The 16,758-nt window shown below is 37.2% G+C and overlaps 1 protein-coding gene across 1 annotated transcript; it reads right to left on the minus strand.

Moving 5' to 3' along the window:
• Nucleotides 1-568: 568 nt before the first annotated feature.
• Nucleotides 569-16,073, minus strand: pex6 (peroxisomal biogenesis factor 6). Its single transcript, XM_014989081.2, has 18 exons — nt 15,198-16,073; nt 13,456-14,076; nt 12,940-13,106; nt 12,683-12,766; nt 11,342-11,441; nt 10,229-10,362; nt 8,632-8,737; nt 7,489-7,691; nt 6,306-6,492; nt 5,912-5,988; nt 4,759-4,876; nt 4,027-4,232; nt 3,869-3,930; nt 2,738-2,846; nt 2,544-2,660; nt 1,636-1,713; nt 1,049-1,188; nt 569-861 (listed from the first exon to the last, which is right to left on the minus strand). The coding sequence occupies exons 1-18, from the start codon at nt 15,723-15,725 to the stop codon at nt 725-727; spliced, it is 3,174 nt and encodes a 1,057-aa protein (XP_014844567.2). The 5' UTR covers nt 15,726-16,073; the 3' UTR covers nt 569-724.
• Nucleotides 16,074-16,758: the final 685 nt, after the last annotated feature.

The following is a 16,758-nucleotide window of genomic DNA, read 5'->3' on the forward strand; positions in this document are numbered from 1 at the left end:
AAGAAAAAAAAATGCATTATATTTACAATTAGACCAATAAAAACATTTTAATACATAAATGTTGGCTCAATGCAAGTGTGGTAATCTGAAAAATTACCTAATTCGGACTGTATTTAACTCAAAAAGAAGCATAGAGAAAACATTTCTGTATTAAGAGGCAACTTTGTAATTATATAATTTAATATGTCTAGTATTTTTTATACTGGATGGAAAATGATAGATCAAATCGCTGATGCTTAAATTAACAATTAAAACAACTTTAATTATTGTGACATTTAGGAATTAGGAATAATTTTAGTAATTATAACTGACCTAAAAGTGTAGATTTGTCTGATTTAACAGCAGACAGAGAAAAAAGGGTGTATGCGCCTTTTTATTCAGCGTTTCCTGTTTATTTTTCCTTCACGCTTAACAGAAAGAACCCATCGCTTCAAACAAAAAATAAAATGGTCAAATATCAGTATCAAACATATTATTTATTTCTCTGAATTTGAAATTTTAGTGGAAATCTTAGTCGATGTACCCTTTCAAAGTCATTTAGAAAAAGAAGAGAAATCCACAGTAAATATTTAAAGTCTTTTCACTGATTTATTAGCATGTGCTTCTTTCTTTGTCATTTACATGTTAGAAAAATAATGACGGTGAAAAGAGCCAACTCAGAACTCACACGTTATCTTAATGTTACATTTAGCAGCTAAACCTGATGAAACCTCACAGAGGTTTTCTACTGTCCAGAGAGTTCCTGGTGAATGCTTCGGTACCGCAGCATCTCCGCTTCGGAAACAGAAGGCTTAAAGTTTTTCAGAGCAGAAGAGAAATCCTCTGCAGAGAGGAGGACAGGAGAGTCCTCTGAATCCAGACCTGGAGGACAGAACGCAAAGAGCGGCAGAGGCAAAGAAAATGTGGACATGAGAAAGGAAAGAAACTAATAAAATACATAAATACTTCCAAAATAAACCTGGAGTGTTGTTGGCATAGCTCTTACCTTAAAAAAATGCCATGAAGGAGTGGATTACAGAACATTTTAAAGCCATCTCTTTGTTCTTACCATCGTTGATCTGTTGGATTTTTCTCTTGATGGCCGCCGTCATGGCGTCTGAGCACAGAGCGTACAGATCGGCGCCGCTCATGCGAGTCGGGCAGCGATCCACCATATCCTGCAGATTCACGGCCGGATCCAACTGGAACCTAAACACAGTGAAGACATTTCAACTCAAACTCGGTGTCTGGTTTTTTTTAGTATTATTTTAGCTTAAAGCACCAAAAATAACACCAATACAAAGTTGTGTTGTAGAGAAAATACTGTACGATAATAAATGTCATATAAAATAAATAAAAAGGAGTACATTTCCCCCACAACACAGAAAAAGGATATTTCTGAGTTTAAAAAGTTGAAAGTTTTATTGAAAAAATTCAGAAATTTTTAAATTGATCTCAGAATCTTTTTAGAAAAAAAAAGAGAATATTTTGGAGTTTCCAGAAACTCAGAAAAAATGTTTTAGTGGAAATTTACTCCTTTTTTATTTTTATTTTTTATCTCCGATGGCCCTAATATGTCGTCATACCGCACAGATAAGTTGATGTTGCAGATAAAGACATTTTATTTTCCTCTTGCCTCCAGCGGACGGTTCTTACTTTCTGAGGATGGCCTGGAGAACCTCCAGCTGGGAGGCCCGGTCCTCATTGATCCCAACATAGACCAGTTTATCGAACCTGCAGAGTCCAAGAGAAGCTCATACTTCATCTCTGCTTAAAAAAGTATTCACACCCTTGGATGTTTTACCCTTTTATTGCTTTTACAAAAAAAAAAAACAGTTGTTATGATCAACAAAATGTGGAAGTTTAATGAAAAAAACAAAAACAAATCACCTCAGTGTCAGTCAGCTGAATTAGCATTAGCAACATCCACATGTTTCAGGGCTGAAACGGTTAATCATGATAAATCGAATATTGAAACAATTGTCAACTAATTTAGTAATCAATTAATTAACCGAGGCAAACAGACTCAAAAAGTCAATTTGCTGAAAGAACAACATATTCAAAGCAGCAATTAGGTCAAAAATGTATAAAACTATACATGTTTTGCATCCAAGTGGTTAAGAGGCTTCAATGGTTATCTGAAATGTGTCTTATCACATAAAAAAATGGCAAATTCTACATATTTTTCATTTTACCACTCCAGCCTTTTTAATACAATTTTAGAATAAAGTAAAAGATGCAAATAAATAATTCAGTTCCTTTTTGAAATGTAACAGCAACATTGCTTTAGTAAATTTGAACTGGTGAAGCTAAAACTACGCCACTTGAGGGGTTTTGGGTAAAACATTTTTACAGACAAGTGCTTTTATCTTAAATGCAAACTCAGTTTTAGTTGAATTACTGCTCTGAATATAGTTTTTTTTAAATAAAATGTATTTTTTTATTGTCTGTTCCAGTTAGCGACTAATCGATTGCTGAATTAGTTAACAATTGTTTCAATAACTGATTAGTCAGTTAATCTCAATATGTTTTGTCATTTTGAACATTATTTGTTTATTTCTAACCTTCCGGGTCTGAGCAGCGACTGGTCCAGCAGATCCGGACGGTTTGTGGCTCCGATCACAAAAACTCCAGCAGACGACTGCAGCGAGTCCAGTTCAGCCAGCAGCTGAGACACGACTCTGACCAGAGGACAGAAGAGCAGATTTATTTACGTCATGAAGCAGAACACCGGAAAGATTCAAAGGTCAACGCTCACCTGTCCATCACTCCTCCAGAGTCTCCACTGCGCCCCCTGTTGGGCGCCAGAGAGTCCAGCTCGTCAAAGAAGACGACACAGGGAACAGCCATGCGCGCTTTGTGGAACACTGAACACAAACAAAACATTAAAAAAACCAAAGGATGAAAACTCAAGAACACATAAAACTGCAACAACAGTGATTAAGAGTTATATATATTTATAAAAAAGACAACTTAGAAGTCTTTAAAATGTGAAACAAATAAATGCAAAGCAGATAAATCATTTCAAAACATTTGGATATAAAAAAAGTCTTTGGGCCTGACAATGTCTCCTGGATTGTTTCTCTCGTTTAGAAAAGATACGCAGCACACTTTGATGTGCTGCGTATCTTTCTGGACGCTGTATGGCAGCCATTTTGTTGGTTTTTTTTTATAGGTTAGACACATGAATCAAAACAACTGAAATGGATAATGAGAACGATGTATTTCTTCCTTCTAGACAAATATTACCTTTAACCATCAAGATCTTCCAAGCTAAATGTCTACATTTAATTTAGTTGGTAGGGACAATCCACATTAATTAACATTTTTGTAAATACAGCAGAGTTACACAAAACTCTGCTGACGTTCCTGGATAATGAATAATTTGTCTCGAAAAAAATAAACAAAGTTTAGAATGACAGAACTATACAAATTTTGTCAATAAATACAAAAAATAGTCATGATTAGATCAAATGATGAGATTAGGCCTGTCATGATAACCCATTTTGCTGGACGATAAATTCTCCCAGAAGTCATTGCGGTAAACAATAATATTGCTGTTTTGAGACAATTTTCAAGTAATATCATGGTAATTATGGCATAATAATGCAAAAACATTCTAAAAGATCAATTAACTTCAATGAACTTTAATGAACATTTAACCCTGGAATTGGACAACATTTTAAATATTCAAAATAAATAAACAACAAAACAAATAAAATGAAATATAAAGTCTCTGTAAACAAAATTCTTCTTTAAAAGACAACTAACTGAGATCAAATCACACGGCCAGTAGAAAGAGATAAAAGAGAAAAACAATAAATCATGGAAATTATCCAGCTTGTTTTAAATAACTGATTTAATTGACAGGAACAGATGAGACACAAACCTTCTCGGATGTTTTCTTCACTCTGACCCACATACATGTTGATAAGCTCTGGACCTTTGACACTGAAACAGAAAATAACCACAGCTTTAGGAACAATTAAACAGCATTTAAAGAAATAAAAGGAGGAAGTCCACACCTGGTTCATGAGGTAAACCCACCTGAGGAAGGTCATGGAGCATTCGGTGGCCACAGCCTTGGCCAGCAGGGTCTTTCCTGTCCCGGGGGGTCCGTACAGCAGGACTCCGGTTCGGTTCAGGCCCAAAGACAGGAGCTCGGGACGCTGCAGAGGAAGCTGCACGGTGTCCAGGATTTCCCTCTTCACATGCTCCAGCCCTCCAACGTCCTCCCAGCACACGCTGGGGATCTGTCCGTTCAGTTACAAACAGCCGACATGCATAAAATGATTATACAGTCTGTGTCACATTCAGCTCATTTTGGGCCAAATCAAAAATCTGAACATTCTTAAAGGGGCGGTTGTGCCAGCATGTATTTACAAAACCAATTAAACTGTTGAAATATCAATACATAGCTGTTCCTCCAGGATTTTATGATTGATTTGTGTTTTTGCAATCAAAATCACAGATTTTGTGGTGCCAATTTCGAAATGTTTATAAGGAATTTTTACGATATTTGCGCTAATGATTGATGTTAAATGTGACTTTGTGTTACTCGCCGCATCAGGTACGGATTATAACTGGGCACCAAGTAAGGCTGAGGCTGCAGTCACTTAAATGCAATATTTTGAGAAAATTTGCAGTAAAGTCAGAAAACAATGTGGAGATTTGTTGATTTTGTATGAATTTTGCAGATTTGCGGAAAAGCTGGAGGGACTTAAAGCTCAGCGGGCTCCAGATTAATGAGGACGGCTCTGCTGGGCCAGACGGCGTCACCTTTGGGGCTCCGATGGCTTTAGACTGGGCGTTCTGCAGCGTCTCCAGGGCGCAGCAGAAGTCCTGGTTCATGATGGTCACTCCGCTGGAGCACAAGTCCTCCTGCAGCCGGCCACCACTGAGCAAACAACAAGACTTTGAACGGCATCCAACTAAATCAAATAAAATCTATGATCTTCAATCTGCCAATGTAACATTTTCTGTTTCTCAGAAACCATCAGTGACTTTATGTCATCAAGATTTGAAGGCTGTAATTTACTCTATTTGCTCAAACAGCAAATGTTATGAATTCCATCTGTACTTTACATCTTTCATCTGCATTTCATGAATAATTTTAGGTTTCTGTCACATTTTAAAGGCAACTTTTTTCCCTACATACATTCATGTCAAGTCAAATATCTAAACAGAAACTGATGTTAATTTAATCTTTAAAATCACTCTGAACAAATTTAAATATTTGGTGATTTCAGGGAGTCCTTTTAATTTTATCATTTTATTATAAATCTGTGTAAACATCAATGTAACCGGAGATATTGAAGATAAAAATGACAAAATTGGTTTTGCCAATGTCATTCATCATCATTTCTTAAAATAGTTTTATTGGAAGGTTTCAGCACAGAAACATGACATCATTTATTAAATCATGAAGTATATCTACTTTTTAAAATGAAATCAATAAATGTATTTATTAAACATAAAATCAGTTTTATTTTCAATTAATTATTTCCAGTTTTAAAAAATTTATGACAACTATATTAAATTATTCATTTATTGCAATTAGGCACTTTTCACTATCTATATGCCTGTGATGATGCTTGGATTTGTCCAAGTTATTTTACATAATTCCTTATCAAGTACCTTTAACTGTATGAATAATATGAATATTTGAGTTGCACTCTGATCTATTTTTGGTTATTTCCAGCTTAGTCTCATATCTGGCAACCATAAATATGCATTATGTCATTTATTTTTGTCTTGAAAGTAGTAATTCATAAAGTTTTATTTAGTGGGCTGCAAAAATTCTCTGATAATATAAATATTAGCGCCAGCTCTGATTGTAAATATAGAGATGTTTGTAGAAGAGCTTCTCTTCTGTTTCCAGGAAGGTAATTGCTGCAGTCTGAGCGTATTAGACACATGGCTTCAGCCTCACCAGGTGTGGATCAGCCTCCTGCAGGCAGCTCTTCCAGCTTCAGTCAGCAAAGCACTCAGATCTCCCAGCACAAAACCCTGAGAAGATGAGAAAATCTAGAGTGAAATCCCTGTTTGTTTTTGGAGCAATCTGGCCACTGTGGACCCAGAATTATTAACATTAATCTACTATCCTCTCAAGCCATTTGAAAATCTGTGTCTAGGTTTTCATTTCCTTACAAACTACAGCTCCCAGCAACCTCTCTCTCTGCCACAGAAAAGACTTCAATTTACAAAAAAAATTTAATAAATAAAATTAAAAAAAAATAAAGAGAGTTATCTCTCTTTAATTTAGAAATCTAATTAAACCCAAATAATTCATAGGTCAGATTTAAGACATAAAGATCAATGCTTACTGCAGTTAGCTTGGACAGTCGCTCCAGGTTCACGTCTCTCCCCAGACGAAGCTCTCGACTCAGACCTACCAACATGGCGAGCCGCTGCTCCTCTGTGGGGCTCTCCATCGCCACCTGGTGGACAAATGCCCCCATGATGCCCATGGAGAGATCCCGAGCTCTGCAAACCGTGGCCACGACTACCACACTGACACAGAGACAACACATTACCTCCGTTCATCCTGAACTCTGTCTGCATCACTGCTAAAGATAATTTGTAGAAAAGGATGCAACAAAAAAAATTGGAGGTTTATTGCAATTAAAAGTCGATTAGTGTTTATAGTCCACATTGTGCTTATCTATCACATCAAATCACAATAAAACACAATGAAGTCTGTGGTTGTAACAATCAACATTTGAACAGATTCAACGGATATAGTTAGGGCTGGACGATATGGATGAAAAATGTATCACGATATAAGTGACGACATTGATAATTATTGATTAGATTTTTGTTTTAAATATCTTTAATGCTGCCTTTTTGGTTTTATCCAGTTTTCAAACTTTGTTGTTTTGTTATTTTTAAGCAGTTATGAGGCACAGAGGTGAAACCTTAAACCGCTGCTGTGCAAGTTGATCAACAGGTTGTTGCTAGGTAACCAAAGAATGGAGAAGTTGCTAGGCAACCAAAGAGTGAATGAGTTATAGTTGGTGCCACCAAACTTTGCTGCAAACCGTGCATGTAATGTAGCAAAGTGAGTAGTTTGAGCTGTTAAAGCCTTTCTCCTCTGCCTACATTTCCCAGAATGCTGTGGGATTCTGGATCAAAGTTCAGTTAAATTATTGATTATTCTATCAAATGTATTATCTATGGATACTGATCATGTGTCTATAGTGATATATATTATTGATTTATTGTCCAGCCCTACCTACATTTCATCCACTTAAAATGCTATTAGTCTTCTGTAATTTTTTTTGAAAGACCATAAAAATCAAAATTATCAGAAATAAATACGTATATTAAATGTATCAATTTGCATGTAATGTAGCAAAGCAATGGTTTCACTTTCTGAGCAGGTTTAATACAATAAACTTTCTATTGATATTCCAACTTACTGTCATGCACCTGTAGATGATAGTAGACCTCCTGGGTGTATTTTGTTTTTTTTTCTTCCAATTAAATCATCATGTTTAAGCAACTGACCTGGCAGGGGCGCTGCCAAGCAGCTGGCACAGAACCGCCTGGACCCGGCCATCGTCTTCAGCAGCTCCTGGAGTTTTAAGCAGGAGCTGCAGGTTTCTGAGCAGCAGGATGCACGGCTGGAGCGCGCTGGCTCGCTGGAACACTGACGACAGCTTCACTTCTGCAGCTGCAGGAGTGTCTGCACACACAGTCACACAGTTCACCTACACACACACACACACACACACACACACACACACACACACACACACACACACACACACACACACACACACACACACACACACACACACACACACACACACACACACACACACACACACGAAATGACTTCTTTAAGCAGCAGAACACACCCACACTACAATTTTTTTGCATAAATTCACACAAAAACAACAGATATAATTTGTAAAGAGTAAAAATTGTGACATCAGTAAAAACATCATAATTTTTTTTCTTAATTATTTAATATTTTTCTGTTGACATTTTACCTGTTTGAAAAAAATAAAGATTTTATTTCATTTCATTAGAGAAACAAATTTGTTCTCTTTACGTTTATAATTGTGCGTTTATTGAAAATTTTCTGAAGAACTGGTTAAAAACGTGCAGAGTTGGGATTGTTACAAGTTACATTTAATTACATTTGAGTAACTTTTTTGAAAAAACAATTACTTTTGGTTATTTTTATTATAGTAAAGTAGTACTTTTTACTTTTAGTTGAATGATTTTAGCAGTATCTCTGCTATTAATTGAGTAAAATTTCTGGATTTTATACCAACTGAATGAAAAACAAACATGTTTTAAACCAAAAATTCACCAGACACAGACACACCTGCAGTTTTGTTAAATATTAATATGTTTTGAATTAAAAATCAAAATTATTTCTTACTACACTACTTCCTCAGCCTTACTTGATGTCAATTTACAGTCCGAGATCAATATGATCAAGTTATTTAAGCTCTTTAAAGAATAAAAAAAATATGTTTGTGTTGAATCTGCTTGTTATTCTTTTATTCTCATCTTTTTGCAGATGAGAATAAATCTAGAAATAATCCTTGCAATAATTTCCAAGGTAGCCCAACAAAATCTGTAACTTATCTGTAATTTCAGTAAAAACAAATCATGAAATTAGACATTAAACTGCACCTTCAGCAGGTGGAGGTTGAGTCTGCGACTCGCCGCTCTGACCACAGTTATCTTTCCGCTGCCTGCAGGACCGTGGAGGAGGACGGTGCAAGCAGACAGAGACTCTCTATAACCAAACACAACACTAATTAGACTTAATTCCTCCTAAAGAGCTGACAAATACAAAAGTCTTATTACTTACACAGTTCATACACTACTCAGACATTCAAATTCAAGCACTTCTTAAGCATTTTCAAGGTAAATGTTCAAACTTTTCTAGCACCACACCTGCTAACAACACAAATGAACTAAAAAAAAAAGACAGCTTCAATTCACTAATATATGATATAATTTGTTACTGTTATTAATAATGTGTTGTGATTGGGGTCTTTATTATACAGTAAGGACAAAGAAAACTAAAATCTAACGAAAGTTTATGACAACTAAAATCTAACAAAAGTTTATGTTTTCATTCAATTTGTCTCTTACACACACCCTATAGACCTAACAGGTTTGAGAAAGTTACAACAAAACCAAAAAAAAAATTTCTGGCATTCAGGAAATAGAAATTTAAAGGATATATAATTCTAACCGACTAACTTCAAGCATTCATATTTTTAAATGTCTTGTTTCAACTGTAAATAATGTTTTACATATTTAGGGTTTTAAACAAATGTTAGATTTCACTTTATTATAAAACTGTGTAGTTTGATCATCAGGCACTTTCAAGGATTTAAACAGAAATCAAGCACTTTTGACCCTTTGCAACTACATCACAAAATCATTCCAAGCAGGCGCCATGATGGACTTCGGAAGTGAGGGACTGAACTGAGCGACTGAAATGGTTTCCAAACTTGTTTTTGCCAGTTTATTCATGGCTTCGTCTTGATCCAGTCAAGCAATTCTGTCTATGAATGCAACACACCTGGTTGGGGCTCATAGACGGCGGTATTTCGAAACAGCTAGCTTAGAAGCCGACCCGTACCTCCTTCCTCCTGAAGTGTTGATCAAATTACTGACTTTGCCTGAATTCACACCACATGATTTATATCACTATGTCATAAACAGCGTTTTCCCTTACACCGGAGCAGCATTAAAAACGAACAAAAGACCGAGATGCTAACCAGTTTTTTTCCACACATGCTAGGCTACATGACGGTGCGTCACTGTCTCCATGGTTACCAACGGTTAGATTCGTACCTTCTCCATATTGCAATATTTGATATCTTTCTAATCATACTTATTTATAAAGTATGCGTTAGTCTTCTTACCTTGTAAAAAATGTTCGCTACAAATCCGTGATCCAAGGACTGACAGTTATTATTAACAGCTGCAAGTCGTTATAATTGACAGCTGCTATCCTTCGCCGCTGTATCTGTCCTCATTAAAAGTTAGAAAATAAAATAAGTTTGGTTTTTATCCTTCTCTGTTTGACCGCGCACCATCCTGTGACCATTTTTAAAGTGAAATCAACTAAATAGAAGCGAAATTAGGCTACAGCTTTAAAGGAGCGCATTGGTTGTTTTGACATGGCGGAGTGGGCGGAGTTTTGAGAGCGTGACGTCACGTGCATAGGGTCAATAAGAAGCGGTGAGGTTTCAGCAGGGAAGCAAGTTACCTGTGCTGCAGGTGAGGCAGGATGAGATCGCAGAGGAGGTCGACGGTCTTGTTGAGCCCAGAAGGAGTGAGGCTGCTCCACAGAGACTCTTCATCCACACAGCAGCAGGGAACAGGGCTGTTGGTGAACGTTCCCTATTAATGCATTTAAAGCATATTCATTACCACCGACACCAAATGAATAATCATTTTTAAAATACAGTTTCAGACCTCGCTTCAGTAGGAGGTATATCTACAAACTAAATGTCTGCAAGAAAATTCACAGAAAGTTGTGCCCACTGGATGCACACAAAATCTTACCAAATATATTTGGTTTAGTTTCTAGTGCAAGTATCAAAATAAGACAAAGCAACTTCACAAGTAACTTTTCAGGAAAATATAGGTGCTTGTTTTAAGGCAATAATTCCTTTATGTTGATTAAATAGTACTAGTTTCACTGGCAGATTATTTCACTTATAAAATGATAATCCAGTGGAACAAGTACTTTTTCAACAATATTATGGAATTATTGACATAAAACAAGCTCCTGTATCTTACTGAAAAGTTACTTGTAATTTAATACTTCAAATGTATTAAGATATATGCAATAGAAACTAGACCAAAAATACTTGATAAGATTTTGCAGTGTTAGAGAGGTGCATTTTTTCAAAGTAAATAAAAAAATCTTAGTCCTAAATTTTTACGTATTTATTAATCAGTTTTTCAATCATTATTATAAAATACCAGTTAAAATCACTTAAGATGTTATTTCCCGTACTCTTATTTCTCATTGGCTTCAGTCACATTTATCAAGCTGCTTTTATCAAGCTAGCAAAGCAAGTGAGAAATTAAAAAGTTTAGAAAAGACCGAAGGAACCGACCAGCATTGTTCTCCACAGTGGAGGACAATATAAGAACTCCTGACCAACTACCGTCAGAAAGTAAGAGGCACCATACATGCTAAACAAATGTCAAAAATGATTGAATAGTGAATAAAAGTGAGGAAAAAAAAAACATTCAGTCGATGTTTTTTCAAATATCTTGCAGCGTTTTCTGTGGGTTTGCTAATGTTGGTCAAGGAACCATGATATGGATCATTTCTGTGTTCAGATGCTAAACAGAAGCAGATGTTCACCATGTAGAGGGAGGTGTGAGCCTCATCAGCCAGAAGAGCTTCTCCTCCTCCGTTAGCAGATGGAAGAACCTTCTGAACTTTAAAGTACAGAACTGGACACCTGGCAGAGGTCAAAGCACAAAGACGATGAGAGAAAGACTTCACTGTAGTAGCTGCGTCAATAATTTGACATTTCGAAAATAAATGTGCTTAATGGAAACACAACATTTTCGAAAGAAAACACTTTTTTTCGCTAAAAAGTTTTGGCGCTAGAATGTTTGGGGGGGGAGGGGGTTTCTTTTGCTTGCATCAAAATTGGATGTTTCTACTGGTGCAAACCGCGAAGACAAAAACAACAGGAAGTGGTTGGCGGATCATGCTGCGGCACGTATTATTGCATGAACAAGCTCATTCATGTGTGATTTTATTTATGTTTCTTATTTAATGAGAACATTGACAAAGTTTTGTTCACGTTTGCAACGGAAAAACAGCTGGTGATTTGTTTGAAAGGGTTGTTTTCTATTTGAAGAGAACATGTCAGCACAACTTATTACTGCAAAGTTGCATCTGACTGAGCTGAATTTACATTAGTTAATATTTGGAATGGAAACATTTGTTCACGATTCCAGAGGTCAGGCATTTCCTGTGACTCTTGACCAGGTTAACTAACACTGCAGCTGTGATTTTGATGCAGATCTGGATTTCCTCCAGATCTTTTAAGTTTCAGAGTTGTTGCTAGGCAACACAGTGTTGAAATGTCATTTCTGTACACGGCTTTTACATCTTGAGCTTCATAATGGCCCACAATTACATTTATTGTATTGTTTTATTGTGAAAAATTTCTAAGAATTTGGATTGTTGTCTCAATAAATTTTAATTAATGGTTGTGTTTTGTTTTTAAATAAAACAAGCAGTATTATTGTAAATTTAATTTTTACTATTTTCTCCACTGTTCAACATCAAAATACACCACTAAAATCAAACATCTGATTCAATGTAGTTACTTTGTGCAGCTTAGTGATATAAATCACATTTCTTTAAGTGAGTTCTTTAAGTTTACAAGAACAATATTTGTGTTTGTGGGGCAATGAATGCTTTGAAATGCAATCACAGGAATACATTTACATAATAATCAAGCAATGTTTTTTCAGTCATTGTTTTTATTGTTATCACAATAGTAGCATAAAATATTGTGATAAAATTCCAGGTGGAATCTGTTATGTGTGTTTTGTAAACTTGAGGTCAGATTTAACTGAATGAACCTGGTAAAGACCTGATAGTTTTATATTTTTTGTCTGAAAGTGTGTATTTTTTTTTTCTTTTTTTGCCATAGTTGTAAACATGCAGACAGGTGCGCTGTACCTGCGAATCCCCTCTGCGTTGTTTTCCAGCAGGTCTGGATGGTTTTTAGCAGGAACTGTCAGGATGTCTCCCTGTGAAACCACGCTGTGAAACGGCACAACAAACTGCTTAGAGAAAAGAAACAGCGTATAGCAGAGAACTTTCTGCTTCACAGTGAAGTTGTTTCTGTTGAAAATGCCTTCCTGCTTCTTTCCCGTACCGTTAATCAGATTACATTAAGCGGAGGCGTTTGGACAGGCAGACCTGCAGTAACCCACCGTGGTGTGGCGAAATGCTCGGCCAGCAGGTTGTCGGGGAAGCTGAGGCTGCTGTGCTGCGGAGAGCTGACCGGCTGGATGTGAAGCTCAGTGGCAAACGGCAGAGAAGCTGAGCGGCAGTAACTGTCAGAGCGCTGCCTGAGATCTTCAAGAGCCGATTTCCACCTCTGATGCAACAGAGCAAAGAGCAGCTCATCAAAGAAAGATCTAAATGAGACAAATGACTGAATGTTTAGTCAGGGTATCTGCATAAAGGTCTTAAGACTTTTTAAATTTAAGACCTGAATCACGATATAAATGTTCATGAGAAAATAGCATGTTTTATAGCAGTACAAAGTGTTTTGCCTTTGGATGGATTAGCAACAGAAGTGTGCTAGTGGTGAAGACGAATGTATATTTATTGATGATAGATGCAAAAAAAAAACATAAGAAACGTTTGCTTTCAGAATTAAGACCTGCAGTGTGAACGTATCCTTACTGAGCAGCTTAAAATGTGTTTTAAATGTACTGCAGCACCTTCATCCTCAGCGTGCAGCTCTTCACAGGAAGCGTTTCTCCTTCAGTCATGTTGAACCACAGAGTCGCTGAGATGAAACCCACATCGTCGTGGATCGTCAGTTCTGGACTCAGATCCACCACTACTGCAGAGACCAGGCGCTCTCTGCAGGGGGGAGCTCTGACTTCGACCTCTTCCCCCGGCCCTCTGCCGCCCCCCACAGGCCTGGACAACCTCACCCACTCATAGTTGAACAGCCCCAACCTCAGAAGCAGCTGCTTGCTCAGGAATACACAGTTGTCTGTGTCCACAAATGACCCTTGCTGACCTTTGACCCTGCACCATCGGTGAGTGTCCACCACGCGCACGTCTAACCTGCACTCCAGGGCCTGCAGGACGTCCGGCAGCCCAGAGCCCAGACTACTCCAGCTGTCCAGGAGAGACCGAGACCCGCCAAGGCTGTCGGCGTAATGAGCGAAGTCTGACACGCTCAGTCCGAGAGATCTGCAGGGCAACGATGGGCCTGGAGGGTCCGCGCAGTCCCAGTAGTCGGTCAGGACCAGAGAAGTGTTGGCCGTGATCCTCCCCTGCTTCACTGGACTGCATTCCAGCACCAGGAGCTCCAGGAGGTGCTGTTGCACCTTGCAAAACAGAGAGAGTAGAATATACTTCAGATGAGTGAAACACTGCAAGATGGTTTACCAATACAATGGCATATTAGGGCAGTTGTAAACATTAAAGGAGTAAATTTCAACCAAAAAGTTCCCCAGAAACGTTGAGATTAATCTCAGAAATTTCCACGATTTTTTTCTAGAAAATGTCTGAGATTAATCTCAACATTTCTGGATTATTAAATTTAGTCCCAGAAATATTCTGTTTGTTAAGTTGAACATTTTTGACTTTTGTAGACTTTTTGAGTTTCAAAAGTCAAAAATCTTACATTTTTGGTACTCAGAACGTTTCATGTTTTTTTTTCTTATAGAACTAAAAAAAATGTTCACATTTTTTATAGAAAATTTCTGAGCTTAACCTCAATTTCTGAGGGTTTTTTTGTGCAAATATTGACTTTTGGAGCTCATAAATTTTCACATTTTTTGGCAGAAAGTTAGGGATTAAATTAGAGAATTTGGCAGAAATTCCCTAAATTTGTTAGGGACAATGCATTTATCTGCTGTCGTACATTTCACGCAAACACGACATTACAACCAGAAATTGTGTATTTTACTTCAGCTACATGTGTTTGATAAACATTATTGCATAACTGAAGATGATCCTGGAAACAGGGAATAAGATGGCGCTTAATAAATAATAATAAAAAGGATATTATGGAGGAAATAATAAATTTAACTCTGTGAGGATAAATGGTACAGACTACGGATGCATGGAAGAATAAAGGAGCCTAAATACAAATGGAGGTTACATTTATAAACGTCTTAAAAATGTAATGTCAGTCATTGTTTTTCTTCTACTTCAACATGATGCGGTATTTTGTGTTTGGCCTATCACAGGATACCCTATAAAACACCGAACTTTGTATTTGTAACTTGGGGGAATGAATGAAGGTGTGGATATTTGTGAAAAGGCCCATAGGTCCAAACAGTTTTCCCTAACTTTTCTGACTTTACATGTAGGTTAAAACTCCTACCAAGAGGAAAAACAAACGTACGTCAGTCGTTATTAGTCCAACAACATGAATCTAAATGTGCTAAAGTTGTCTTCTTTTGGGTTATTTAGCTAAGTAATGATCAATTCAGAGTTTCACCTGCCCCGTGTTGTCTCCAAACAATGGATGATGGGGCAAGAGAAGCGGGTCTCCTTGACGGGCCAGCGGCTCCTGGCCCAAGTGACAGAGCTCCAGCAGCCCACCGGTGAACTGTTCCCCTCCAGCCCAGCGGAGGCTCTGCCTGCTGCGGGCTCCGAGCACCACCCTGTCCAGACTGACCGGCTCCAGAGGCCTGACGGTTCCGGCGCATGAAGACCGCTTGATGCGATAGTGTTTCAGGAAATACTGGCTGGCGAAGAAGCGGACACGGAGTCCGGAGTCGCTGTCGGCAGTTAGGCAGCTTCTGCCCCCGGCGCTGCTAATCTCTTCCCTGGTGGTCGGGTGAACTTGCAGTAAAATGCCCGCCCTGTCACAGAGCTGAGGCCGGTTCGGGGTGAAGAGGACGATCGGCTGGTTGGTGTCATGTTGGAAAACAGATTCCAGGTCAGGTTCCAGGGCCAGAACATCCAGAGGACTAATGTGTGTGGGAAAATTCTCCAAACAACTCAACTGAATCTGCGCCGCCATGTTGGACTTTCCTCACCGCTTAATAGTTGCCTCCAGGTGTCGGTAGCGCCATCTAGTGGACCGGAAGAGGAACCTGTAGGACCATAGAGTTTGTTGGGGAAAAAATTGAAACGAATAAAAAACGAATTTCAAACTAAAAAATAATTTTGAAAAGAGAGAAAAAGATTTCAATCATAAATTTATTATGCAACCGAAAAATTTTATTTTCATGTATTCTAATCTTCGCTTCTGTTAAGTCAATTTTGAAAATAGGTGAATTTATATCAAAAGAAATTGGGGCTATAGTCTTAAAAATTTTTTTGAAGTTTGAAACTGAAAAGTAATTTTGAAACAGAAAAAAAATCTGAAGAAAGTATTTTGAAACTGAAGAAAGCATTTATTTATTTATCTATTTATTTATTTATTTGTGTTAAGTAATTTTTAAAACTTGAATACAAGTTTTTCTGTGAATCTCATGAAGATTCATGATATTCACAGAATCTCCTGAAGATATTTGTGATGTACTTTTTGTGGGACAAGAGTTGTTGGTCCAACTATTGCCACTTCTCATTGCAAAGTCAATTAATATTAAAGATTCATCTAACTCATTACTGTGGTTCACAGTTGAAAATGGACCTGTCAAAACATTTTGCTGGATAATAAACTGTCCCAGAAGTCATTATGATAAATGATAACATTGTCGTTTTGAGAACATTTTCAAGTAGCGTAATGGTAATAGCATTATAATGTAAGAAGAACACATTCTAAGTTATAATAAATATTTAACAAAGGAATTGGAAGACATTTTAAATATCCCTAGTAAATAAACAACACAAGAGAAACAACAATCAAAATTAATTATGAAGTCTCTGTAAACAAAACTGTCATTTAGAAAAAGAGCTAGTTGAGACCAAAGCACCAGACTGAAGACTTTTGTCATCCAGTTTTTGGTAGAAATCATGATAAATCATGCAAATGGAAATTATAAAGCTTGTTTTAATTTATCATACAATTAATTGATTCATTGCTTATTTTGACAGGCCAAGTTGTGACA

Source organism: Poecilia mexicana, unplaced genomic scaffold (assembly GCF_051168715.1).
Source record: "Poecilia mexicana isolate PSO_F unplaced genomic scaffold, ASM5116871v1 scaffold_1, whole genome shotgun sequence".
NCBI lineage: Eukaryota > Metazoa > Chordata > Actinopteri > Cyprinodontiformes > Poeciliidae > Poecilia > Poecilia mexicana.